This window comes from Microcaecilia unicolor, chromosome 1 (genome assembly GCF_901765095.1).
Source record: "Microcaecilia unicolor chromosome 1, aMicUni1.1, whole genome shotgun sequence".
Lineage (NCBI taxonomy): Eukaryota > Metazoa > Chordata > Amphibia > Gymnophiona > Siphonopidae > Microcaecilia > Microcaecilia unicolor.
In genome coordinates, this window is record NC_044031.1 from 430,439,830 (window position 1) to 430,466,374 (window position 26,545).

The 26,545-nt window shown below is 39.2% G+C and overlaps 1 protein-coding gene across 1 annotated transcript in view; it reads right to left on the bottom strand.

The window, feature by feature from the left end:
* PIEZO2 (piezo type mechanosensitive ion channel component 2) overlaps positions 1–26,545 on the bottom strand; it is a 556,315-nt gene that overhangs the window by 140,789 nt on the left and 388,981 nt on the right. The window contains exons 31-34 of the mRNA XM_030186524.1: positions 19,620–19,723; positions 15,660–15,758; positions 6,546–6,666; positions 4,206–4,271 (exon numbers count right to left, since the gene is read on the bottom strand). Of these exons, the coding sequence (XP_030042384.1) occupies positions 4,206–4,271; positions 6,546–6,666; positions 15,660–15,758; positions 19,620–19,723 (390 nt within the window). The remainder of the gene's footprint in view (positions 1–4,205; positions 4,272–6,545; positions 6,667–15,659; positions 15,759–19,619; positions 19,724–26,545) is intronic.

Consider the following 26,545-nt stretch of genomic DNA (forward strand, 5'->3'; position numbering starts at 1 on the left):
GTATCTCAAAAAAGATATAGTAGAATTGGAAAAGGTACAGCGAAGGGCGACGAAAATGATAGTGGGGATGGGACGACTTTCCTATGAAGAGAGGCTGAGAAGGCTAGGGCTTTTCAGCTTGGAGAAGAGACGGCTGAGGGGAGATATGATAGAAGTGTATAAAATAATGAGTGGAATGGATCGGGTGGATGTGAAGCGACTGTTCACGCTATCCAAAAATACTAGGACTAGAGGGCATGAGTTGAAGCTACAGTGTGGTAAATTTAAAACGAATCGGAGAAACTTTTTCTTCACCCAACGTGTAATTAGACTCTGGAATTCGTTGCCGGAGAACATGGTACGGGCGGTTAGCTTGACGGAGTTTAAAAAGGGGTTAGATAGATTCCTAAAGGACAAGTCCATAGACCGCTATTAAATGGACTTGGAAAAATTCCGCATTTTTAGGTATAACTTGTCTGGAATGTTTTTACGTTAGGGGAGCGTGCCAGGTGCCCTTGACCTGGATTGGCCACTGTCGGTGACAGGATGCTGGGCTAGATGGACCTTTGGTCTTTCCCAGTATGGCACTACTTATGTACTTATGTACAACTGATAAAAAGTTGCAAGCAGAGTGACCACATCACCAGAGATGGGGTTGTTACTTTTTAAAAGTACTTAAGTAAAAAGTAGAAGTACTGACTTAAAAAGTAGTGAAGTAGAAAGTCTTATCCAAAGCTTTATCCAAAAAAACAAAAATAAAAACAAAACCTCAAGTAAAAGGAAAAAAGTATAGTTCTTAAAACTACTTTTTTTATTAACAAGTTGGACCACAGAATTTAGTATGTTTGCATGCAATACTGTATTGTGATTATGTACCTATCAACTTATAATCTCTCTAGATGTATGTGGGTACAGTGGAACAGAAACTTACAAATTTAAATTAAATAGCTTTTTATCAAGCTTGTTAAATTTATTTGTGAGATGGTGGAGAAGGGAAGGAGTAATTGCAAAACTGAAAGATACTGAGAATAGCTATGTGGAGAGTGATGAGGATAAAGAAAATGTGCTAAACAAATAATTCTCTTCATTACCGAAGAAAATCCTGGAGAAGAACCATGGTGGGTGGCACAGGGAATGGAGTGGATATTGCACTATTCACGGAAGAAAACGTTTATAAATGGCTTGAAAATCTGAAAGTGGAGAAAGCTATGGCTCCAGATGTAATACATCCCAGGACACTGAGGGAGCTCAGAGAAGTCCTGGTGGGACCTCTTTATGATTTATTTAATAGATCTATAGAGACAGGAGAGGTTCCGAGGGATTGGAGACAAGCTGATGTGGTCCCTCTTCACAAAAGTGGAGACAGGGAAGAAGTGGGAAACTACACACTGGTAAGTCTCACGTCGGTGGTAGGAAAAATAAGGGAATCGTTGCTAAAGGAAAGGATAGTTGACTTTCTAGAAGACAACGGGTTACAAGATCTGAGGCAACATGGCTTTACCAAAGGAAAATCCTGCCAAAAGAATCTGATTGACTTCTTTGACTGGATGACTAAAGAACTGGATGAAGGATGTGCAATAGATGTAATCTACTTGGATTTCAGCAAAGCCTTTGATACAGTCCCTCACAGAAGACTCGTGAATAAGCTGAGAGGGCTGAACTTAGGACTCAAAGTGGTGAACTGGATTGGAAACTGGTTGACCGACAGATGGCAGAGGGTGGTGGTAAATGGAATTGGCTTTGAAGAAAGGAAGGTGCCTACTGGAGTGCCTCAGGTGTCTGTGCTGGGGCCAATTCTGTTTAATATATTTGTGATTTGTGAGAGACATCAGTGGCGTTCCTAGTCTGGATGGCACCCAGGGCGGATCGCCGATGCACCCCCCCGCCTGTGAAATGACACCTTCCCTCCCCCCAGCAAAATGACACCCCCCCCGGGTGCACGCTGCTGGGGGGGGGGGGGGGGGTGCCGTGGTGCGTGCCTGTGGGCTCCAACTTCGCTCGTTCACTGCAGCTCCCTCTGCCCCGGAACAGGAAGTAACCTGTTCCGGGGCAGAAGGAGCTGCAGCGAACGAGCGAAGTTAGCAAAGTCGGAGCCCACAGGCACGCGCCGCGGCACCCCCCAGCGGCGTGCACCCGGGGCGGACCGCCCCCACTGCCCCCCCCTTGGTACGCCACTGAGAGACATTGCTGAAGGTTTAGAAGAAAAAATGTGCCTTTTTGCGGTGACACGAAGATAGTCAATAGAGTGCATACCCAGGAGGGTGTAGAAACCATGAGAAGGGATCTCCAAATGCTAGAAGAATGGTCAAGGCTGAGGGGAGATATGATGGAGGTCTATAAAATAATGAGTCGAGTGTTCATGTAGACATGAATCGCTTGTTTACTCTTTCCAAAAATACTAGGACAAGAGGGCATGCAATGAAGCTACAAAGTAGTAAATTTAAAATGAATTGTAGAAAATATTTCTTTACTCAATGTGTAATTAAACTCTGGAATTCGTTGTCAGAGAATGTAGTAAAAGCAGTTAGCTTAGCGGGGTTTAAAAAAGGTTTGGATAGCTTCCTAAAGGAAAAGTCCATAGACCATTATTAAAATGGACTTGGGGAAAATCCACTGCTTATTTCTAGGAATCCTGCCCGGTGCTGCCATGGACCTCTTGCTCCCCTCCCGTTGCCACTTCAAAATGGCTGCCAAGAGTTCAAGTGATGACCTTGCAATACTTCTGCGGAAGACTGATTGGGCCTGGACTTTTGTTCCCAACTCAGCTGTTTCTGGGACTGGAAGTTCGGGCCCAATCAGCTGCAAGCTGGGTCTGACATCGCCTGTAGAGCGGAACAAGCAGAGGTATGGAAAATACTTTCAAAAAATACTTTTTAAATTTGTACTTCATTACTAAGTACAAAAGTACAGCTTAATTGTAACTCTTTACAAGTAAAAAGTATGGCAAAAACTTTTTAACTCATTGTAAGTAAAAGTACTGCTAATCATACTTAAGTACTGTAACAAAGTACAAGTACTTCGTTACTACCCCTCTGTGCACTCTTCTACAAAAACTACACTGGCTACCAGTACCTTACAGGGCTAAATTTTCAAAGTCCTCAGACAAAAATAAGTTAGCCCTTTACACACCTTTGAGACCTCTAAGGTCCTCTCAAGGAGCATCACTATCTGTCCCCTCATCAAAAAAAATTGTATGATGTGATATTTGCCATCGAGCTTTCTCAGGAGTAGTCCCCTCGCTCTGGAATTTTCTCCCTGAAGGGCTTTGTCTAACTTGAGACTACCTGTATTTCAGGAAGCAGATGAAACTTTGGATCTTCTCCCAAGCCTTTAATACATAGAGTGACTGATTATACACCACTCTGCACTTGGAGTAGCTTGCTACACACACACACTGTAACATAAACCAGTTCCTTATATATTGTTTAACTGTACAAAGAGTTCAGTCACCCATCAATTTATCCCAACTGACTGTGTTCCACCCATCTTGTCCCTGTCTATATATCTGCACTTGGCCCCTCGGCTACTTGGTAAGCTGTACTGCAGAAAAGCATTTATCTATGTTATTTGATTGTTCTAATGTGTGCTCATTAGGTGTTTCATTAGTATCATGCTGACATCATATTATATCTCTGTTATTTGAATTTCAGTGCTGTTACATGTGTATATTTGTGATGTTGTTTCATGGTAGTCCTTTTATCAGGTCAAGTTTACTTCACTTATTGTTTATATTTGGTTATTTTACTATTGTTATGCTGTTAACAAAATTGTAATATTTATGTTAAACTGTACCTGCTGTACACCACCTTGGGTGAATCTCTTCATAAAGACAGTTAATAAATCCCAATAAATAAATAAATAAATAAATAAATAAATAAAGAGTTTCAAGTTGGCTGGCTGACATGCTTGGTGCTTCTGGCTTGCCCCACCCCCCCACTGCACACACCTTCTTCCCCTCCCAAAGTGGCTCCAATATGTCTGGTAGTGGTTTCTTGCCTATGACAAAAATGATTGTGGCAATTGATGGTTAGTGTAGAGTCTCACACATTCAGCTAGTTTGCAGTGAAACTAGCGGATTGGTGCAAAGGCCATGGGTAAAAAATACCTGTGAACTTTGTGGCACTGCAAGTGGTTTAAAAACTGCCTTCATATTTTCCCTAAGTAATTGCAGCATACTATTCTGTGGACTTATATGCTTCCTGGTTACCAGTTTCTACATTTCTTACCTGGACCATGTGATTTTTTTTTGACAGGTTCCTCTTCTTTTTCTTCACAATCTACAGCAACATGACCTGACAAATTAATAGTAAAATGTAAGCACTGAAAACTTTTCAATTGAGAAACAGAAATAAATTTGTCTTTCTGAGCATACAGACCTTGTTATTTTGATTAATTTTAATTCTGGGGATCTGAATTTATCTATATAAATTTAAAATATGCTTGGTGCTGGTGGCTTCTGTCTTTCAGGAAAAAAAATGGTGGTCATAATGAAATGGCTTTCAATATTTGTACAAACTAGAAGGAGTAGGGGAGAAGATTACCGATACAATTTTACTATTTGTCTTTAAGACTTTGTCTTCCAATGAACCACTATCTCTCTCGCCTTCTTATTCCTTATTGTTCAAATAGAACACTAAGATCTGATCAACAGAACCAACTCATTGTTCCTAGATACCGTATACTAGTCTAATGAACACATTAGAGAAGCTATCTTTTCTGTGTAAGGCCCTCATTTATGGAATGCCCTCCCTAACTTGATGAGATTACAATCCTCAGTGGTGAATTATAAAACTGATCTTAAAACCTACCTTTTTGCCGATGCTTATCAATAATACTTTTTTTTTTTGGAAAGCAGTCGCTCGAATCCAGCCAGACTTAACAGAGCTAGCCTATTGTTTTACCCTACTCTCTTTACTATCAAGATTGTAGTTCTGTCCCCACTACTCTACTATTTCCTGTCCTTTTAGTAATGTTCTATCTTCTTCTTTCTATCAAAATAGATTGTGCACCACCCCGAAGGTCTCCATAGGGTGGGGTAGCAAATATTGAATAAACTTGAAAACTTGGTAAGAAGCTGACCATCATTTAGCATTATGCAACCACTTGGCAAGGAGACAGCAAGAGAGGCAGACTGGCGGCTTCAGGAAGCATAGAGAGATACAAATAATAATAATAATAATAATAAAAGAAACGGTGCTGGAGTTGAGGAAGGGTTGGAAAAGAATACTTGGATCATCCAAGGAAAAAGTACTGGGCATTGGGCTGGGAAGGCATGTCCTGTCACTGTCTACAATAGGGCTCCATTGAATTCTCAACAGATGTCTGCTAGTAATAGAGTTTCTGTTTTGCAGGTATCATAGTTTTAAGCACTTACTGTAACAGTCAGAACCTCATCCATAGCCCCTAATTTTGTTTTTACAAACAGTAGACTATCAGATTAATCACGTATGCCTAATAGGATATCTGCATATACACTACTTACGCCATTGTCTAAAGCTGTAGACCTGAAGAAACCATTTTAAGGGGTAAATCATGTCTCCATTTATTTATTAAGTTCCTACAAGATGTTATATGCATGACATGTTTTTAAAGTCATTAATAAGAAGGCTTTTGGAAAATCTTACGGGTCTCAACAGTGGTACATATGCCAAAATCTTAAGATGATGATAGCGTTAACAATATAATTAAGAAACCAAACAGATAGGGCAGACTAAAGACTACACAGTAATGACAATCTCATTTGTCCACATAATAGTGGTTAAATGGATGTCTGGCAAAGCAATTCCCTACAGAACCTTTGCGGGCCATCTGATGAACAATGAGATAGAGCTTTAGGTAAACTTTAGTGGTAACGTCTTTTGTGAGATAACACTTGAAGGTAGAACACTGCAAACAGCATAATCCTTCAAAAATCAACAATTTCAGTGGTAGAAAAACAGCGTTGGTCTAAAATAGTCATTAACTGACTGAACTGCACTGCAGCAGTTTGATACTGGGGATATGTAGGCCCCTTTCAAGCACTGCAGCACAATAAACTGTTTTGAAATAAAGCACTATGAATGGGATGGCCACTACTGTAGGAATGATTCATTTCTTTTACTACCATGAATATTATGTTCACAGTCTGAGGAGGTAGGGTAATGGATTTGATATACTGCCTTTCTGTTGTACAATCAAAGTGGTTTACATATATTATAAGCTGGCGTTTTCTCTGCCCCCAGTAGGGTTACAATCTAAGGGCCTCTTTTATCAAGCCAAGCTAGCAGTTCCCGTGCAACAATGCCGTTAGCGTGGGTAAAAGGCTGTATATTTTTGGTAAACAGAAATAGTTGTGCAGTAAGTGAACCACTTACCGCATGGTCATTCTAATGGGGAGCCCTTACTGCCACCCATTGAGATGGTGGTAAGGGCTCCTGCGCTAACCTAGAGGTACAAAAATAGGATATATTTTTGTAGTTCCAGAAATGGTGAATGCTAGGGGTAGGAACTACTTTGTAAAAGGACCCCTTATGGGGAGCGCAGGAAAGAAAGAAATGGGATTGGGCAGTGATAACATAGCTACATACCTTCTCCGGTCAGGTTTAGCTTGTAGCCTTTATTCTTCTCATGTTTGCTTGTTTTTTTAGTTCCTGTCTGGCTCCTCCTGAAAGCAGTTTTGGGATCTGTAATCCAGGCCTGATAAACAAACTAGAGGCAACAACATAATTTATTTCAAGTTTATTTTTCTGCCTACAAATACTTTACAAGTACATGCTGAAATAAACCAGAAACAAAAATATGTACAGGATGAACAAATTCACACCTGTATGAAGGCCAAATGGCTCCCATCAAAACTAAATCACTCCGAAAAATGAGTTCTGCTATTTTTGCTTGTCAAGTAAAATCATGGTAGTATGCCAAATTTGAACAAAATCTACAAAATAAATACAGAAACAAACTTCCTGCCTTTACCTGGAGAATCAAAGTACTACTGTAAACTTACACACTTCCCAAAATCTTTCTCGTATTTTTTGTATTTAATAGATAGCAAGAGCCTGCTGCTGAAATTATGAACTCAGAATCTCCTACTAGAGTGCATTAGCAGTTAGCACACAAACACAATAACTGTCACCGTGTTAACATGCCAGTTAGAACACACCAATCCACATGCTAACTGCATACTCTTTTAGGGAGCAGGAATGAGGTACAGAACAGTTAGCACATGGGGCATTATCATGCGCTGTTATTTGTGCAGTTTGGGTGACTGCACTTACCACCACTTAATGTTCAGCTGCCTAATCCCAATGCACCTACTGCTTGGTAGGTGCATCCACATTCCCCCCGATCTCCCTGCCATCATCCCCAAAAGTAAATACTTAGCCTCCCACCCAACCCCCCTGTGAATCAGGACCCTATTCCTCCAATCTGCCCCATCCAACAGTCAATCAGGACCCCAAGATCCCCCAAATACTCCACCCAATACAGTCAATATAGTTGTCAACCCAACAGTCCCACCATTCAGATCTGCTTCTACCCTCAACATCTCCCAGCTCCTACCAGTATCCTTGGTGTCTAGGGGTAGCAGGAGTCTTCACTAGTTACTCCATCTCTGATCCAGGCTCAGAATAGCAGCTTCCCCCTAGTGGTAGTTGCATATTACTACTGCAAGGGGTTCTAGCAGCCAAATAAAGATAAAACCTGGATGGAGTAACAGAGAGTAGGGATCACGTCTGCTCTGTGCTAGACACCAGGGACCACTAGTAGGATCTTGGGGGAGGGGCAATGCCAGAGATTGGGAAAGACCTGAAGATGGGGATTATTGGGTTAAAATGTGGAGGTTGTGGGGTGGGGGGATATAGGGCATCTGGGTAGTCCTGATTGACTGTTAGATGGGTGATGGTAAGGGCTCCCCATCACATGGCCACGCGGTAAGAGTTCTCTTACCGCATGGCCATGTGTGTCTAGGGGCTTTTTACCCGCTGTGGTAAAAACAGCACTGGCGCATGGGAAAAATGGCCCCCACCGCTAGTGCAGGGTCCTTTTTCCCGCAGCTTGGTAAAAGAACCCAATAACCCTTCTTCCCCCTGAGATTATCTGTTTTTAATGTGGCTAAATTTAAATACAAGCACTATAAACCCACACATACAACTAGCAGGATAAAGGAGAGCAATATTCAGACAGGCCTCTTTTACAAAGCCACACTACCGATTTTCGGTGTGGCAAATGAGAGGAAGCCCATTCAGTTCCTTTGGGTTTCCTCTCATTTGCCACGCAGGACTCGCTAGCACGGCTTTGTAAAAGAAGTTCTCAGTAAATGGCTTTGAAAATTGCTCTTTAAAGTCTTATCCTAAAAGAACAGCACTAGTGTAGGCTACAATTAAATGATTTAGCAGGAAACAGAGGCGTTGATCCGCAAATTGGCATAATAGCAGAAAGTCAAGCAGTCCAGCAGTCTGGAAAGATGTGCAGATTTATTAGAACAGTCACCCGATGTGGCCACATTTCACCCACAGGCTGCATCAGGGGTAAAAACTAATACACAAACAAAAAGTAAAATTAAAATCATACAAATCATAAACATTGACTTCAAAATATTTTAAAAAATTTCAAATATAAAGACATAACTAGAATAACCAAATAGACACAATAAATAATAGTTATTAAAATATGAAACAGACAATTTTGGCTATTGAAGCAAGGAATTAGTGACAGCGAGAAAACACCAGCATGGATCTGTCACATCCACAATAAAATCCCTTTACAGCCTGCTGGTCTGCTTGTCTTTCTCTTATATTAAAATGATGTACATTTCAATACAAATGCCCATTTTTCATGAAATAAAACAAGTTTAGTATCTACAAAATAGTGAAAACATTTCTTTTCTACCATCTAGAGGGAGAGTGACTGGTACATCAGTAGACCCCAATTCAGAGAGACTTGTGGACATCTCTCTTCAATATCTTCTCCTTGTGAAGAGAAGGGGAAAGGGAAGCAGGAGTAGGGCCTATCAGGCCTCTCACATTTTCCTGTTCTTTATAATGAGGAGGAGCGAGTAGTCTGAATGAGCTTCCACTATCTTCCACCTCTTTACAAGGAGGAAGGATATGGCTGCAAGAGCATTCCCTCTCTCCCTCCCTCCCGCCCACCTAAAAGGAGAAATAAGGGCCTATAGCCTATCCTCCTCCCACTGAAAGGGAAGTGAGAGTCCTATGACCCTCCTACTTCTATCAGTAGGGTGGGGAGGGGAGGACTGCGAGAGTATCTGATCCCTCCTCTTGAAAAAATGAAGACAAAAAAAAAAAGAAATAACTGCTAGGCCTCACACATTTTTAGGTTGAATGTTAGATATTTACATTCTCTCTTTTAGGGGCCAGTATTCAAACTTCTTACAGAGGGAGAAAAGTCTGTGAGTACTTTTATCTTGTAGACTTGCACCAATTTTTAAAGAAAAGAAAGTGTATACTTTCACTCCATGGATAAAAAACACCAGTACACATCTTCATTTGATTTTTCTACTGCTTTCCTGGAAAATAATGAAAGTAGATTCTGGAAATGCAATCTATATTTTCTCCCTTGACCTAAAATTGTCTCCAAGAATGCCTCTGTCAGAGCAGCTAAAGCCGTATATGGTGTTCAACAATGCACTGATTTTTAGCCACATTGAGGAAGGCCATTTTCAGACAAATGATAATAATATTTTCCTATGTTAATCTATCAAACAGGTTTGAAAAGTGTCCTCTTGAAGAGTAGTTACTACTGTGCATTAAGGGACTAACACATGTTTTTGGCTAAATAACACATGTTAAATGGTAAATATTGTGTTATTTGCCCCTAACCCTAACTCACATTTTGTAAGCAAAATAAATAGTAATTAAGAATGAAATGTAAAGCAAGCAAAGCAGCTCTTGATTATGCAAAATGAACAATAGAACATCTTGCATTTAACCTCACAAGTCGCATTATTCATGGAAAGATAACACCAGCTTTGCACTGGTGTAATTTTATTTTTCTCCCTTGGACCATTATGTCACTAACATGTGGCTTCATCCTCCCAGGGAGCCTCTTAACGGGGTCAAATATAGAAACAAATAACCCCATCCCTCTCCCCTGATCCCAATCCCCCTACCCCTAACAGCCCCTTGAACAAAAGCTCCCCCTCCCCCTCAACAAGCCTGACAGTCCTTTCAGCAATCGCCTCCTCAGCTCACTCTAGGTCCTCCCCTAATACCTACTGGCAGCTAGTGGGTGGGCAGGAGCAATTCTCAGTTACTCCCACTCTGTTGGATATATAGGGAGTTTTCCCTTGAAAACTGGTTTGCAAACTAACAGATGAAAAGTACTCAAGGCCTGCAAGTACCATTTAGAGTATAAAATTTGCTCTAATGGAGGGCAATTTTGAGAAACATTTCCATAAGTAAATGGTTGTTTTCCCTTGGAAAAAGGCCAGTTGCAAATTGCCCCTTCCCTCCCCCCTCGGTTACAATAGGGTAACTTTTAGCCACAGCTGATGTGATGTGGTGGTATTGTCAGATGTACTCGGTCTAGGATTCCTTTCAAAACTCCATTTGATCTGGTTAACAAAATTGTTATTCAAAACCTTCAAATCTACCTCATAGAAATCTGGCTAACTTTATTGTGGTTCAATGTACAGACCATTTCGGGCTCCTTTTACAAAGCCGCGATAGTGATTCTCGGTGCGGCAAATGCGAAGTCCATTCAATTCCTGTGGGCTTCGTCGCATTTGCCCTTAGTCTTCTACTGATTAATTAATTCTTAAGACTGTTGAGATTACTACTGTTAGAATGATTTAGTTGGATGACAGAAAAAGAAATGACAATATTTCAGTACCACTAGTTTTGTAAATTACAGTTGAATATTACCACTTGGCAGTAAGTGAAAAAAACAGTAACATGTTTTAGGTTTTACCAACATAAATGAAAAATGTATTACTCTATAGCAATGGAAGACAAAAGATGTTGCACTTTTGTCTCTTTTTAATGATTTTCATTTCTAGTGGAAAATGAAAACCATCCCCATATGGCATTGCAGCACTTCTTAAAAACATATCTTTGTGCAATAAAGTTGATAATAAGAACATGCAAATGAGTGCAAGTCCATGCAAGAGAAAACAGAAAGAGAAAAATAAACAACTATTAACCAAACATCATCATTACACATGCATATCATGACATAAACACACCTGTGTCTCAGTTAAGCTGGCCATTTCCATTCCAGGATTTTTGTTATTATTGTAGCTTGAAGTTGTTAACTAGAAGTGTTATAACATTTGCATCATACATTCAGCTATGTAACTTGAATGGGGTTTTATAACCAAAGACAGTCCACCCACAGAGGTGAACTGCTTGTGATCAGCCAACATACAGAATATTGATTGCCTCATGATAAAGCACCCTACAGAAAGTAAAATGGTTTGAATATAAATGGTATTCTCTGATGACAACAGTGCAAACGTTCAGGGCATGTAACTTGTATTATGTGCCAGTTTGGCACTTTCCAGGAAATAACTTTCCAGTCACATATGGTAGTTTCTCATACCTCATAGAACCCACAGTCACTCAGATTTATTGGCTAGAGAAGCAGATCTGAATTTAGCTTATGCCTTGCTCAGTAGTTCAATGAGTTACATTCATGCAAATTAGGTATTTCTCTGTTCACAGAAAGCTTAGAATCTAAGAGACCCTATTACTAAAGCTTAGCACATACTAAATTCTAAGAAGCCCATAGGTATAAAAGGGACTTCATACTTGGTACAGGTAAGCAATTTTGCTTTTACCTCATCATTTTTCCTTCCTCTGATAATCGATACAAGGGAGCCACAAACATGGAATAAAGTAGTGGGGTGTCTTCAAAAATAATTAGTAAGAAAAGGCAAACAATGCCAGCAAGCAAACAAAGAAATTATTTTTGTGAAGAAACACCAGTTTTGAATTTAAATTTATTTTTTAATTTTTTTTCTTCAAGGAACAAATAACACCCTAGGAGGAAGGAATTTGGACTGTACTCGAAAAAACAAGCTTTAGAGTCTAAACCTATGCTTCAAATGAAAAGCCAGGAAGACAGCAATGACTGGCAAATATATTGACTGAATTCCATATGATGGCCTTACAAATCTCCTCTGTGAAAATAAATCTTACGTTGGCGGCTGGCATTTGCCATGCTCCTGACATATCCTTCTAAGAATATAGTTGCTAGGGCATAACAATAAGTGATACAATCTACTAACCAAATTGCGATCACTATTCAGAAACAGGATTCCTATCAATGCCTATAAAACATTCTGACAAGATCAACATCAAAAGTCACTTTCAACAGCGTGGCCCTGGTTGATTGCATAAACCTTCTTCTATAACATCAAATGAAAGCAACTAGACAGATAAGTATCGAGCCTCTCCTTTCTGGCCTGACCACCTCTAGGTGGTATCCTGGATCAGAAGCTATACAAAAAAGACACTGGGGGTCTTTTACTAAAGATTAGCTCGAATTATCTGAAGCAGGGCCCGTATCAATAAAATGGGACCTGCTGCAGATAACTTGAGCTAACCTTTAGTAAAAGACCCCTCCTTTGACCTCCACCCAGATTCTCGTAGCACTCCATGTGTTGATCTACAAGAGATACCTTTGGGAAGCATTACAGGTACCTCTGAACCCTTTGGCTTGCTTCCTGAAAATGCTGAAGAAAATTGACAATGTGAAACTAAAAAGAGGAGAAGGTCTCATAGGAAAAGGTCCACTGAATACAGGGCACTGCAAGGCTACTGGGCATCCTAGGTGAACCCTCAACCAAATAATAAAGGCAATTTCCAAAAATCATTTATCCAGATAAATGGGTATTTGTAAATTCACCATCCTTTCTGCAGGTAAAAGTATTGCAATGATGTTTCTTTGTCTGTGTGTGTAGCTGTGACGTTCTATGGTTGTGCTTTGACTGTGGCTACTCTTTGCAATCCCCCCCCCCCCCCCCCAAGATGCTGCTGCCCGAGGCAACTGTCTAGACTTGTTTAATGGTTGGGCTGGCTCTGATTAAGATAACAAAAAATCCTAACCAAGCTGCTTGCATTGAACACGAACATGCAATAAAGAACCACCACTTCTCACAAAGTCATCAGTAGCCTAAAAAATATATATATTTTAAAAAGCTGGAAAAAAAACTGAACAAAAAGGGAAAAAATGCAAACATGCAAAACAAAAAGATAATAAATACATAAATATATAAACAAACAGCTGCAGATCATGCCAAAAATGTAATAAGAAAACAAATTAAGTGGTTATAGGTATAGTGTTAAATGGGAAATTACCACACCTGAATAGAAAGTTTTAATTGAAAACTATGGATTTTCCATTCTGGCAAGAGTTGGAGTCTGTTGCATTTGCATGTCATCAGAGAATCAAAGTTTCACTATTCTATCAATGCCTAGAGTTTGATATCTAATGTGTTAGAAGGTTTGAGAAACAATGAAATGGTAAGAGATACAAAATGAATAAACCAACTTATGTACTTAATGCAAGCTTAATGCAACAAAAATAGACTAAAGTGTTCCACCTTAGTTTTGGCATGTGTGTGCACTAAGGGGGGAAATTCTATATAAGGCACCTTAAAAATCAGCACCGTAAAACCATGCGGTTAGCATCATTCTATAAACGATGCCTAAAGTTACGCATAGTTTACAGATTACGCTCAAGTGCCGTTCTTGCACCTAAAATTTAGGTGCACTCATTTAGGCCACCTAAAGCCAGGCCTAAATACCTGCATCTAAGTTAGGCACAGATCAGGTGTATTCTATAATAGTGCACACAGTTTTTTTTTAAATACCCACAACCCGCAAATTCCACGCCCATGGCCACATTTATGTACACCGCGTTATAGAATACACCTAGAAGTTGTGTGTGTAAATTCTAATTAAAACTAATTTGTGCCACTAATTGGTTTGTTTCTTACCAGTTATCGGCCCTGATTAGCTTGTTAATCAATTAAATTGTGTGCACAATTTGGCTATTCGGCCAAATTAGTCCACACAATTTAAGGCACCATATATTGAATTCGGTGGTAAGCATGTGGTGTTATTTCTTTGTAATGTTTTTGAGGTGTGTCAGGGGCGGAGATTGGACATTCCTGCACTAACCAGTTAGTATGTATACATTACCGCATGCTAACTGGTTAGAGCATGGTTAATGTGGGAGCCCTTATTGCCTCCTAAATAGGCAATATATTGATTAAATAGAAAATAGCCCTTTTCACAGTTGCGGTAAAAATGGCCTTAGTGCATGGGAAAGCACCGCATAAGGGCACACTAAGGTCATATCTTACCGCAGCATAATAAATGGACCCCTACAGGAGCTGTTCATTTAGTTCTTTTGCTTAGATACTATGTAGGAAAACTTGGCTGTAGCATGAGGGATTCTTGATAGTGAGTCAAAGCCTTACACATGATGGCAACAATGAACTGAATCTGACACCAGCAAGGTGGTTTAAGGCTATGTTTAAATATTACATTTCATGGAACGGAATTTCTTTTTGTTCAAGAAGGATCTAGAGGAATGAGATCTGAATAACAAGGTTGTAGTTATAAAAATGTAGCTGATTGGACTTTTTTTTTCCCCCATCCCTTCTATTTGTCATACCATAGATTGAAGGGATGCACTTGTTTTTGGTACAAATTGGCAATTTCCTCTGTTTTCTAGGGGATATAGTGTAATGCCATTGGGTAATTTCAGAAGAAATGACTTGTGTAGCATTTATGCTGACTTGGAAGTCACTGGTTTGCTGCCTGGCTCTGTCCACAGCGCTCATAGGTTTCAATGGATTTTTCTTGTACAAGCATATCTGAAGTGTCCAACCCAGTGCTCAAAACAAGTTTATTTATCTATTTATATCCTTTAAGTAGAGAACACTGTACATTTTAGGATAGTGTGCAATTTAAATTAACTATAAGGAACCACTATCTTTACATATAGCCACTGTAGATCAAAGGGGCCAGTTTAGGAAAAGAAATATAATGGGAAGTAAGATTTTATTTTGTGGATATGCACAGGACACATTAAGGACAGTATCTAGCAATAACAATTGTACAATTTATTGGAGTTTGGCTCTACAAGAAGCATAAACTGACGGTTGTTTAAAATTCTGTAAAAGTTTTAATTAAAATAGTGTGATGCTTTTAAACAAAATCAGATTAGACCTCTCAGAACATCCAAACTCATCAAGAAAGACCTAATGCACAAGGATAAAGTGCCTGAAAAGGGGCTTTAACTATTTGTATATTCAGATGTGTCACCTTAGAGTCTTGCCAGCTTCCTGAGAAAGATCAGCACACTATCTAAAACCCTTTTGGATCCATGCAGCCAGAGGTGAGATGTAGGACATAGTGATAGTAATGTCATAAATACAAGAAAAATGTTTGTCTCTGCATTTTCACTTTTTGCATTCCAAATAGGTCATGGCCTAGCAGAAATGAGGGAATACGTGCAATGAAATAACTCGGTGTCTCCTTCTCCAATATCACATAGAGATATCACGAAAAATAATTCACTTTTTTTGTTTCAACTGTGAAAAATTTGAAGCAATTTGTACAAAGGGAAAATGCAGACAATAATGGCAATGGGCTCCATTTGTTGAGATAGAATGGGAAAGCAGAAAGGAAGGGTCACATATTGTACACACATGTGAAATGTTAGACAGATACCTTTGCCGCTCTGATTAAGTACTGAAGAATTGTTTTGGGCAGTTTAATGACAGACTTTGGCAAGGCTAAAATGGCTGAAGCAAATTTCGCAATAGCTCTCTACAAAGAATGACAAAGCAAGGGTGATTAGTTGCGAAACATGAAGGTTATTAACATGAGTTCTACCTGCATGATAATTACTAAACAATTTGCATGTATTGGAAACAAGGAAGTAGATGTATGGATAATCGCAACTGTGAGATCAGACAATGATTGAACTACAGAAGCATGTTAAGTATATACAACATTTCCAACCAAGAAAATCAATTATTGTTCAAGCATTGCTTGCAAAACAATTACAGTGAAAGTTAAGAAGCAATAAAACAGCAAGTATATTGCCTAATTATATGGAACCTGTAACTGTTAAAGAAGCAATTAAGAGAAAACATAGTAATTAAGAAAATCATTAGCAAGGCCTCTAACAATCAATAACTAACAACTGCATTGGAATTTAGCTTTATATACTGTCATGAGTTGCTAAATAAACCTTTGATGAGGCCCGTGAGCATTAATTTCCACAGAACTGATTGATGCAACACATATGTGACAAATTTAGAAACAAGCAAGTTTGTTACTATGTCAGATACGAAAGAATCACAACCAAACAGGAACGGTAATTTCAATAAACAAAGGAGGAAAATGAAAATCCACTAATATAGTGCTCCTTTTCAAAGCACATAGGGCCTCTTTTGCAAAGCGAAGGTAAGCCCAATGAGGGATTACCGTTCACTAAAACGGAATTACTGCCGGGCTACCGCAACAGCCCGGCAGTATTTCCCACCCCCAGTGTGCCATCAGATCCGGTTTGTACCCGGCGGTAATCGGGCAGTGCCGCACGCTTCCTGGTTACTGCCAGGTTAGTGCGGAAGCCCTTACTGCCACCTCAGTGGGTGGTGGTAAGGGCTTCTCCCCCCAAAATGGCCACACAGCAAGTGTTTTACTTGCCGCATGGCATTTCTTAAAAAAAAACCCAAAGACCTACCTTTTACATGCTGCGGTAAAAGGGGGCTTCAGCGTGAATCAAAAGTACACACTGACGCCAGCACAGGCCCCCTTTTTCCTGTAGCTTGGTAAAAGGGGCCCATAGACTTAAAAAGTTACATTGGACTTCTTTACAAAGCTGCACTAGCGAGTCCAGTGCGGCCAATGTGACAAAGCCCATAGAAATCGAATGGGCTTTGTCGCATTTGCCACGCCAGAATCACTAGTGCAGCTTTGTAAAAGGAGCCCATGAGTAACCTATGTAACTTTGTATGTCTATATACTTTGAACATGAGTCTCATAACCTCCAAAATCACATCTCAAAATATTGTTTAGCAGGGTCTTGAATAAGGCCCTGCGATTATTTTTATGGATATTGAGTTCAGTTTTTCTTGGGACTTCCCATGGAACCCCTTTGCTATTGATTTATTATTTATGAGTGTTCCTGTAGTTCTTAAGATTGTTTTGGTGAACCAGTGTTGCTTGCTGCTACATTTCCCCAAGTTTGTTTTTTTTTTTTAATTTTGTTCCTTTTTGCAAAATTCTTTAAGTTTGCAGATTGATTATATTTTATGATGATGGCTACTAGTGACTCCGTATGGTGTCATTTTGACATCTATTATTAAGAGCCCAACCACAAAATATTTTCTCTGTAATTCAAGACACTGCTAAAAATCTTTTGAGATGTGATTCTGGAGATTATGGGGCTCATTTTCAAAATAGAAAAAAAAAATCCAAAAAGTGGCACAAAGCGGCAGATGGATGGCTTTTTTTTTTGCCAAAACGTCCAAATAGCTATTTTTAAAACCCATTTTAAGACAATTTTCTATGTAGTTTGTCTACAGTTCATCTAAATCTCAAGGGGGCATGTTGGAAGTGTGTTTTGGGCGGGACTAGGGTGGGCTTATGATTTAGATTTTTAATCAGCGATAATGGAATATTGTAAAAATGTCCAGAGCAAAAAATATGATGTTTTAGGCTGGACCTGTTTCGATAATGACTAACTGCCAAAAGGTTCCCAAAGTGACCAAATGACCACTGGAGGGACAAAGGCATGACCCCCCTTAATCCCACCCACCTAAGTGATGAAAGTGACAGTACATTCCAGACTCTATGAAAGCTGAAGATATAATGGCCATTCCTCTTAGAGCAGCAAGCAGGTCCTGGAGTAGAGTCGATGCAGATGACGGTAGAGAAGGGGACCAGGCCCATTTCGCACTTTAACTGGTACACTTGTGGTGGAAAGTGTGAGCCCTCCATAAACCACAAATACCTATTGTACCTACATGTAAGTGACACCTGCAGGCTTAAGGGTGATTGTAGTGGTGTACAGTTGAGTACAGTACATTTTTTGCTATTCTTGGAGGCCTCACCATACAATATAAGGGGGTTATGGTGAGAAGTGCACATGGAACTTTAAATGTGAAGTCCACTGCAATGCCATCTAGGCTGCTCCACTGCTCTGCTGGGATGTCTTTGTGGCAAGTTTATTAAGACTTCTGGCCCTCAGACATCCCAATGGCTTATTTTCGTGTGCTTTTCTCCAGGACCTTTTTTTTTCGAAAAAGGTACCAAAAGATAGACACACCGAGCACAAAACCATCTAGGAAACAGCAATTTTCACAACAAAAAGATAGTCTTTTTTCTGGTTTGAAAACTGCTATGTTCGCCACTTGCTTTTTGGACGTTTTCCGCAAAATATCCTAAATTGGACTTAGACGGCACATCGAAAATGCCCCTCCACATTATTAGTAGATACTAAGAATATGAAGCAAAAGCTATCATATATTTTTGATTATTTGTGGAAGAACTTTATTAAAGCAACTAAAATTGTCAAGCTATCATATTTTTCTCTACTTATGTTACATCTAGTTTTAGCCAGGGCTGGATTTACATATAACCTAGACAGGCTACAGCTTAGGGTCACACATTACAAGGAGCCTCATGTTTCAACTGTGTGGAAACTATTAAACCTAAAATTTATTTCCTACTTAATCAAGGGAGGGCCTCTTAAATGTAATAGCTTAGTGGCCACAATACTCAGAAATCCAACCCTGGATTTTGCATTAGCATTTTATTTCTGTTAAAACTGAGTGCAAATATATATTCTTTGCAAATGATATGCTTTTCAAATAGAGAGTCTGTGTATGAGCAAAATAAAACCAGTTATTTCACACTAAGGCAGATTTTGTAAACCTTTGCTCCAGTCCAACAATTGCTGCTCGTTTATCAATGAAAATATCCCAGTGGGAAAAGTTCAGGCACAAAAACTCACCTCTATTTCCATAGAAATGAAACAAGAGCAGAGGTTTGATATATTTTCCCCCTTTATATTTTCAGGAGCAAGGTAAATAATCTGTGGTCTTTCTTGTGTTAAGGGTATTTGAGAATTCATACAGAGAACATTTATCGATAAAGCACTATTTGAACAAAACGTACGTTTGTTGTTTAAAAGTACATTTTATTTTACCCTTAAATCATTGTAAAATAAACTGTTCTCATGTGGCATGTATTTCAAATATCGAGGTTTCTAAATCCAAACATTTTGACAACAACATAATTTTTATTTACAGATAAATCAGCATCAGCTATTTCCAAACTTAAAATGATCTAAGCAGATGCGCAATGCCAGAGAACAGGTTTCTTCACTTTTTTTTTCTTTTTTGCAACATAGAAAAATAAAGTGTAACTAGAACCTTTATTTTTCTTTACCTCCAGGAGGCAAGTGAATGAAGATCTGTCTCCAAAACAACAGATTTGAGCAGCAGAGCTTTGGGTAGTGTTAAAGGCAGGTAGCAAAGCATATTAATGAGCAAAACATTCATTTGTACCAAATGCAGAAATTGCAGGAGGGGGATGGCAGCAACAAAGTGCCTGTCGAGGATACAGAAGACCTCAGTGTGCTTTGCCAAGGTGTTCTCAGCCAAAACTAGACAGTACCTGGAAGGCTGATCTTCGGCGAGGTTCGTCCTCATCCTTCTTGTCGTCCTCCTCCTCTTCTTCACTGTCCGTCTCAAACAAATAATAATCGCCACTTCTGACCACTACATAAGACAAATAGTTGCTTATTTTACTAGTTTCTTAGTTTGGTTTCCTGCGTTCCCCCTGAGTGATTTCTTAGAAGTCGCTAAAGTGAATGAAAAAGTGTGAACGGCAGGATAGGGGAAAAGAGTACAGAAGTCAGGGCTATGCAAACACACATATAGGATTTGGTGATAGCTTGTATGATGTTTCAGGAGTAATAACAATGAAAAGAAGTTGTAGTCAACAGCACTATAGGAAGAAGAAACAGATTGCTAAGAGGAACAAAAGTTCAAAACTGAGGAGCATAATAGGTTACTAAGCTGTACATTGTATTTGAATACAATCATTTGGTAAGTACCAACAATTCTTCAAAATGAATTTTGGATTCTCTTTAGTTGATGGTAAAAGCACCCAGTAGCAATGGCAATGTTATCCTAAATAAGTTTCGGACATCCCCCCAACCCCCATGATGTCACTGTTTGACAGATTCTGTGCACAAATTGGATGCAGTTAATTTAGCTTGGAAAGATAACAAAGAACAATAGTCAGGTATGAACTTACAGTATACCTGACCAGATAATATGGCTCAATTAATTTGATCATTAGAGATTTCTTTTAAAACCTACAGTAAAGAATTCTCATGCTTTCTTCCCAGGTTTTTTTTCCCCAGGAATAATTATTCATATCTTACTGCTTAATCAAATTAAATGTCTGACAGTTTTAGGACTGTTAAGATATTCTTAAGATATCTAATGGGTCCCTACCATTAATTTAAGTCAAAAGTGCTAAAACAACTGAAAGGCAATGGAAAACTTTGGTTCCCTTAAAATGAATCATTTGCTTGGTGAAGCTTATTTATAAAAGTGTTGAATTTGTGCTTGTAAATTGACTTTGAGCCTCCATACAATGCAGTATGCTAGTATGCAGTTTAAGAAAACCACCTTATATCCTTGAACAGAAGTGTTTATTACTATAAGGTAACGGGCCTTCGTGAATGAAGAAAATGCTAAAACAAACCAACCAAAAATAAGATGATGAGCAAGAGAAAATTAAGGGTCCAACATTACTTTCTCCAGCATACAAGACTGTTAAAGTAATGTCTTGATGTAAGCTGACAGATTTGAAGCAACATTTGCTGATAGGTCAAATACAGAAGAGAATAATAAGGAGAAACACATAGAAAGTGTGCATTTAACCCTCATTATAAGATCCTACAAAAATAACACTAGATTCAATTCAATCATACCTCTGCATATGAGAAATCATCTTAAAGCATCTGTGCACATACACATTTCATAAAAGCCTGAATGCTTTGATCTTTTAACTGCAAGTCTCCTAATCTACATATACATTTGACACAGTAAATATGCTTGATGTGCCAACAAACTTTATTGCAAAAGTAGTACAGGCTAACATTCTTAAACAATTAAAAAAAAAATTATAATAAACCAACCAGAGAGCTTGAAATAGAAATTTGACACACACACATACACTCACACAAAATAAAAATCAGATGACCTGATTGGTCAGTTCTGAGTTTTGGCTGTGTAAACCATCTCACTCGATAAGGTCCTGGGATAATCTGAAGACAGTCTTGCTGTGAAAACTACCATTATTCACAAGTGCCCATCAGCATATACACAGCATTTTTAGACCTCTGCAAACTTTTCTGTGGAACACAGCAAGGTCACGAAAGTATTATTCTGTTGTTATGTCTGTGTAAATTATACATGTGAATAAAAATGGGTATGATTGAACAGCAATAATGCATTCGTACATGTACACATTAGTGTCAAAATAGGAACATGTTAGATCAGTCCTGCTAGCTGCCTTTAATATGAGATATTGTACTGTATTTTACTATGTACAAGGTTCTGCATTATTGCATTTTGAAATTTGATACACACTGCACACGTAGTAAAGTACTAAAATGCCCGGTGTCCAAGAAAATTGTCATAATGAGGGTGAAATAGAAACATCCCAAGATTTTACCCACACACCCAGGCTAGGGTCAATGCTTACACAAAAACTATTTTTAAAATAAGTGGCCATATTTGATAAGAATTATTTTTACCAATCTATTGCCATGGAAATGTCTGGCACTGTATTGAGTAATTGTTTTCTCTTTGCCAATTGCAAACATTATTACTGAACAGGGTGTTTAGTTATTAAGAGCCCAAAATAGACTTCATTCAATTTCTTCCAAATGCTGAATTGTCAAACTGAATGAAAATGAAAGATGACACTGTTTTCTGCCCTTAAGAAAATAAAAATGACATTTTCCATTTTCACACAGTTGCAAAAAAAGGAAAATCTCTTTGCCTTTTGCAAAAAATTAAAATGGGGGCACAGTTTACTTGTAAAGAGATAGAAATGGGCACATTGTGCAAATTACTCTTGGAAGGTAAAAGGATAATATATACCAAACACAGAACGTATTAAAAAATACATGGCAGAACAATAAAGCTTCTATCGTTTAATCTGTTCCCATGAACATTTGAAACTCATGTCCTTTGAAATGAAAATTGAAATTGAAACAGCATTATACAGAAAATGGAGTGAGCAGGGGAGATAAATAGTTAAAAAACCAATCAGTCGTAAATATCTAAGCTGCTGAATTTAGTCCAACAACCAATTAGTATTTTAATCTGATGTCTTATGCCACTGCACATGGTCTTGATTATATCTGACCCTTTTCCCATTTGACTTATAAGATTCCTGAGGCCCCATTTACTAAAACACTGCACCCTCTTTATAACACCTTTCCTGGAAGCCGAGCATTTTCAGTGTTATAAAGAGGGATAGTTATAATGAGGGTAATTAGAATTCAGCAAATTAGGGGCCAAGGTATTACAGCTTTGTGTTAGAGACAATGCTTATAACGAAGGTGGAATGTCATTGTCGAGATGCTGACAAATGGACAAAATGCAAATTGTGTTGGGCCAAAGAAGTTTTGCTGCAAGTTGTACTTTAGCATCTGTTTGGCATTTGGGAGGATGTTGAAAAGTATAAAACACCTCTTCTGTGCTGAAAAAAAAAAGGTCACAGGATCTTGATAATGACACTCTGACTTGGGGAACAGTACACATTTTGAAAGCACAAAACTATGTGGCACAGAATGAACAAGGTGATTGTAGTACTCTATTTTGCTACATATCATTTTTTTCTTTGCAGGTACTTTTTATTCTATGTAAACAAAATCATTGCACAAAATGAATGAAGGCTGTTGTATGTGTAAAGAATGCTAATAATTTCCCCACTGCTGGTGCCTTCAGAGGCTCCATGAGCTCTGAAAGTAGCAATGTCAGTGTGATGTGTCAGAGATGTAAACAAAAAAAAAAACCCAACTCAGTGTGTGTGAAAATAATCTGAGTCCTTTCTTCTCTACTCTCCCTAAGGTGAGCTAGGGCTCAATGAGAGTGCTTAGACACTAGGAAGTGGATCCCTATGCAAGGAGAGCATAGCAGTTGGAAGAAGAGGCAAGAACAGTATTGAGGAGTGAGAATAAATCATTTAAGCACATTCTAGGAACAAACCAGGGCAGGAGTATCAGATAGTAGATATACAGGTACCCTTAAACCAGGTTGAAGAAGGAATGAGGATCTTCCACAAGAAAATAGGCAATACAACGAAGTCAGGAGATGAAAGAAGCAATGTCCTATCTAAGCAGCTCTAAGCTGTGTGGAGTTCTCTATTGATGTTCCTGCTGGTTTGGGGTGGTGCGCCAACATTACACTTTTAACTGTAAGAAACCTGCCTGTCCCTTGTGATTGAAAGCATGATATTAAAGCACCACAGTTCACCAGCAGGAACGCTGGTAGAGGACTCCTATACAGTAAAGAGCTGCTTAAAGGGAACATTGACTGGACTTTTTTTTCCATCTGACCTGAATTGAATTATAGCAAGAGCATGATGATTGACTTGCATAAGTTTGTATTGCTGTTTTTTTCTCCCATACCAGGAAGATAGTAGTAACTCTACTTTCTTTTGAACAATCACATCTGACGTGAACTTGGATTCTTATTAGAGTGATTGAATTGACTGCCCTATGGTTTGGTGAATATCTGAAAGTCAAAGACCTAAAAGACAACTTCTCATCCAGTAATGAATTCAAGGGTAAAGAGTGTGATATGACCACCCATATCCACACCCAAATCTTTTGCCATAGAAAAGAGGTGCTCTAGGGTTACATCAATTTGGTGCTAACTGGAAACTTTGTGACCTGTTTCTTCCTAGAAATTTGTTCTTGATGGATTTGGACCACAATGCAAAAGGATCATGACAATCAGAATATCCAAGATGATCACTGTTTACATTTCCCCTACCTGCAAAACCTACAAAATTCTGGTACCAAGAAATAGCTACCTCATTAAAAGGTGTAGAAATTGACCCATGTAGTCATGAACCAGCCATTGAGGAGACCACTGACATCAGTCCTGGGAGTGTATGATGCCAATATGCCATGTCTTTCACTGAAGATATTAATGGCGATAGGAGCAGTTGAGAAGGATAAAGAAGGAGATGATGAACTGGATACTACAGCCCAAGAACTAACAAACGAGGCCTTGACTTTAGAGGTTCAAAGTGCCATGGCCCAGCAAATACAATCTGAGATGCTGCTGCTTCCCACTGTACATGCACACTAAGCACATTCTGACACTAGCATCTATGTTTGCAGTCCTTGTATCAGAGATGATATGTTGGAGGTTAAAGAGAAATAGCTGGGGTCTGTGGTGTCTTAGCTCACTCCCACCTTCTTCCCAATCAACTAGACACTCTAGTTCAGATAGCCCTGCTGGGAGTGTTGTCATTACTCAAGTCTGGGAATGAATATTAGGCACATGGGGGTTGAGCAAGGAGTTGAATATTCCTCATCTGAGACCAAAAAAGTATCCAGACCTCCAAGTCCAGTTGGGAAGCTGGGCTCTGAAGAATTCATAGAGTGACATTGAGACACCCACCAGAAGTGTATAGCCTTGTGACAACTGCACACAAAAGCCCCTTTCTGGTAGGCTCTGATCAGGGTCAAGGTTGACCAAGCCTGAGTTCCAGAAGAGAAAGAGGCTATTACTAGCTATGCCTAAGGAATTCTCAGATAGATTGTGTAAGTTGGCAGAAGTAGCAGAAGAGACCATCCTGGCATGACCATTTGAAATTTAACATGTATCCCAAATCAACAAACTGCTTCCCAACAAGCTCAAAGGCCAAAAACAGGCCTACTGAGAGGTCTATGAAAGTATGAGAAGGTAAATCCTCTGCTAATAACCCTAAATACCATCCCATCGTCCTGGGTATGAAAGGTGGAATGGTGGAGACATGACTGAGGAAGAGGCCTCAGTTATCTACAGTACTGGACCTTACCACCTGGTTCCATACCCCCCCCCCCCCCTTCCCGACTGGATCCTATAACTTGATGGCTGTTTATGGAAACCATCAGAGATTACCTGAGGTTTGTGCTGGAAGGAGATGAGAATTTATTCACCAAAGGTCTCCCATAATATGTCTTATGTGAGTTGAGATGGGGGATGGTTTTATTCTGGATACAGTCAGAATTCCAAAGAAGAATAATGTTGTTATAGGTCAGCCTAATGAGTAGTTGTAATGAGCATTTATATACCTGAGTTGGCACCAGAACTGATGACTTGGTCTTGATGTGAGCCTGGAACAGGAGTAAAACGCCATCTCCTTGTTTGATTCAGAACAGACCTGAAATTACAGGTGTCTCTATGTATCCCTGGATTTCATATTTTACAATGAGTCACAGAGATGACTGAGTATATATGGAGAAAATGAGGGGATATCAAACAAAGAGCATCTATGCATCTGACTGTAGGAAAATACTTCAGTATTGTTATTGAGGAAAAGGCCTTGAGAAGACCCCAGCCTAAATATTAGCTTCGGGGCCTGGACTTCCTCATCATCGGTCAAAAACCTCTTTTCTTTGTAACTTGTCTGTTATAATCGGTTAATTAGCAAAGTTACTTAGCTTTCATGAATTGTATTTTGCTTGTGCAGGTCTTTCTTGCACCACGACCACGACCTACGATGGCCGCCGTTTCGGAAACCTGCCTCAGGGTTCTGTGGTCCGCGTGTTAATTATAAGACGATTGACCAGTGCGGAGGTTAACACGCGGATCATCAATAAAACGGTTGAACTATAGGTTTTCACCCTGGATATTTTCGTTTTGTTCCATTATGGCTGTAAAATGTCCAAAGGTTAGACACACCCTAAGTCCACCCTAATCCCGCCTTCAAAATGCCCTCAAAATGCCCCCTTGTGATTTGGACGCACTGCAGACAAACTGCATAGATAGATGTTTGCAAAACAGGTTTTGAAAATACTGATTTGGACGTTTTGAGAAAATATTTATCCAAATGGTGCTTTATGACTCTTTTTGGATGTTCCCCCCCCCCCCCCCCCCCAAAACTGAGCCCCACAGGAAACATGGTTTAATGGGACAGAGTCAATATGGATTCAGCCAAAGGAAGTCTTGCCTCGCCAATTTGCTACATTTTTTTTTGAAAGTGTGAAAAAACATGTACATAAAGGTGAATCGGTTGATGTAGTGTATCTAGATTTTCAGAAAGTTAAAAAGCCATGGATTAGGAGGCAATGCTCTGTTATAGATTGTAAACTGGCTAAAAGTTAGAAAACAGAGAACAGAATTAAATGGCAAGTTCTCTCAATGGAGGAAGGTGAATAGTGGAGTGCCACATGGATCAGTACTAAGACCAATGCTATTTAACATATTTATAAATGATCTGGATATGGGAACAACGAGTGAGGTGATTAAATTTGCAGATGGCACAAAACTGTTCCAAGTTGCTAAATCACATGTGGA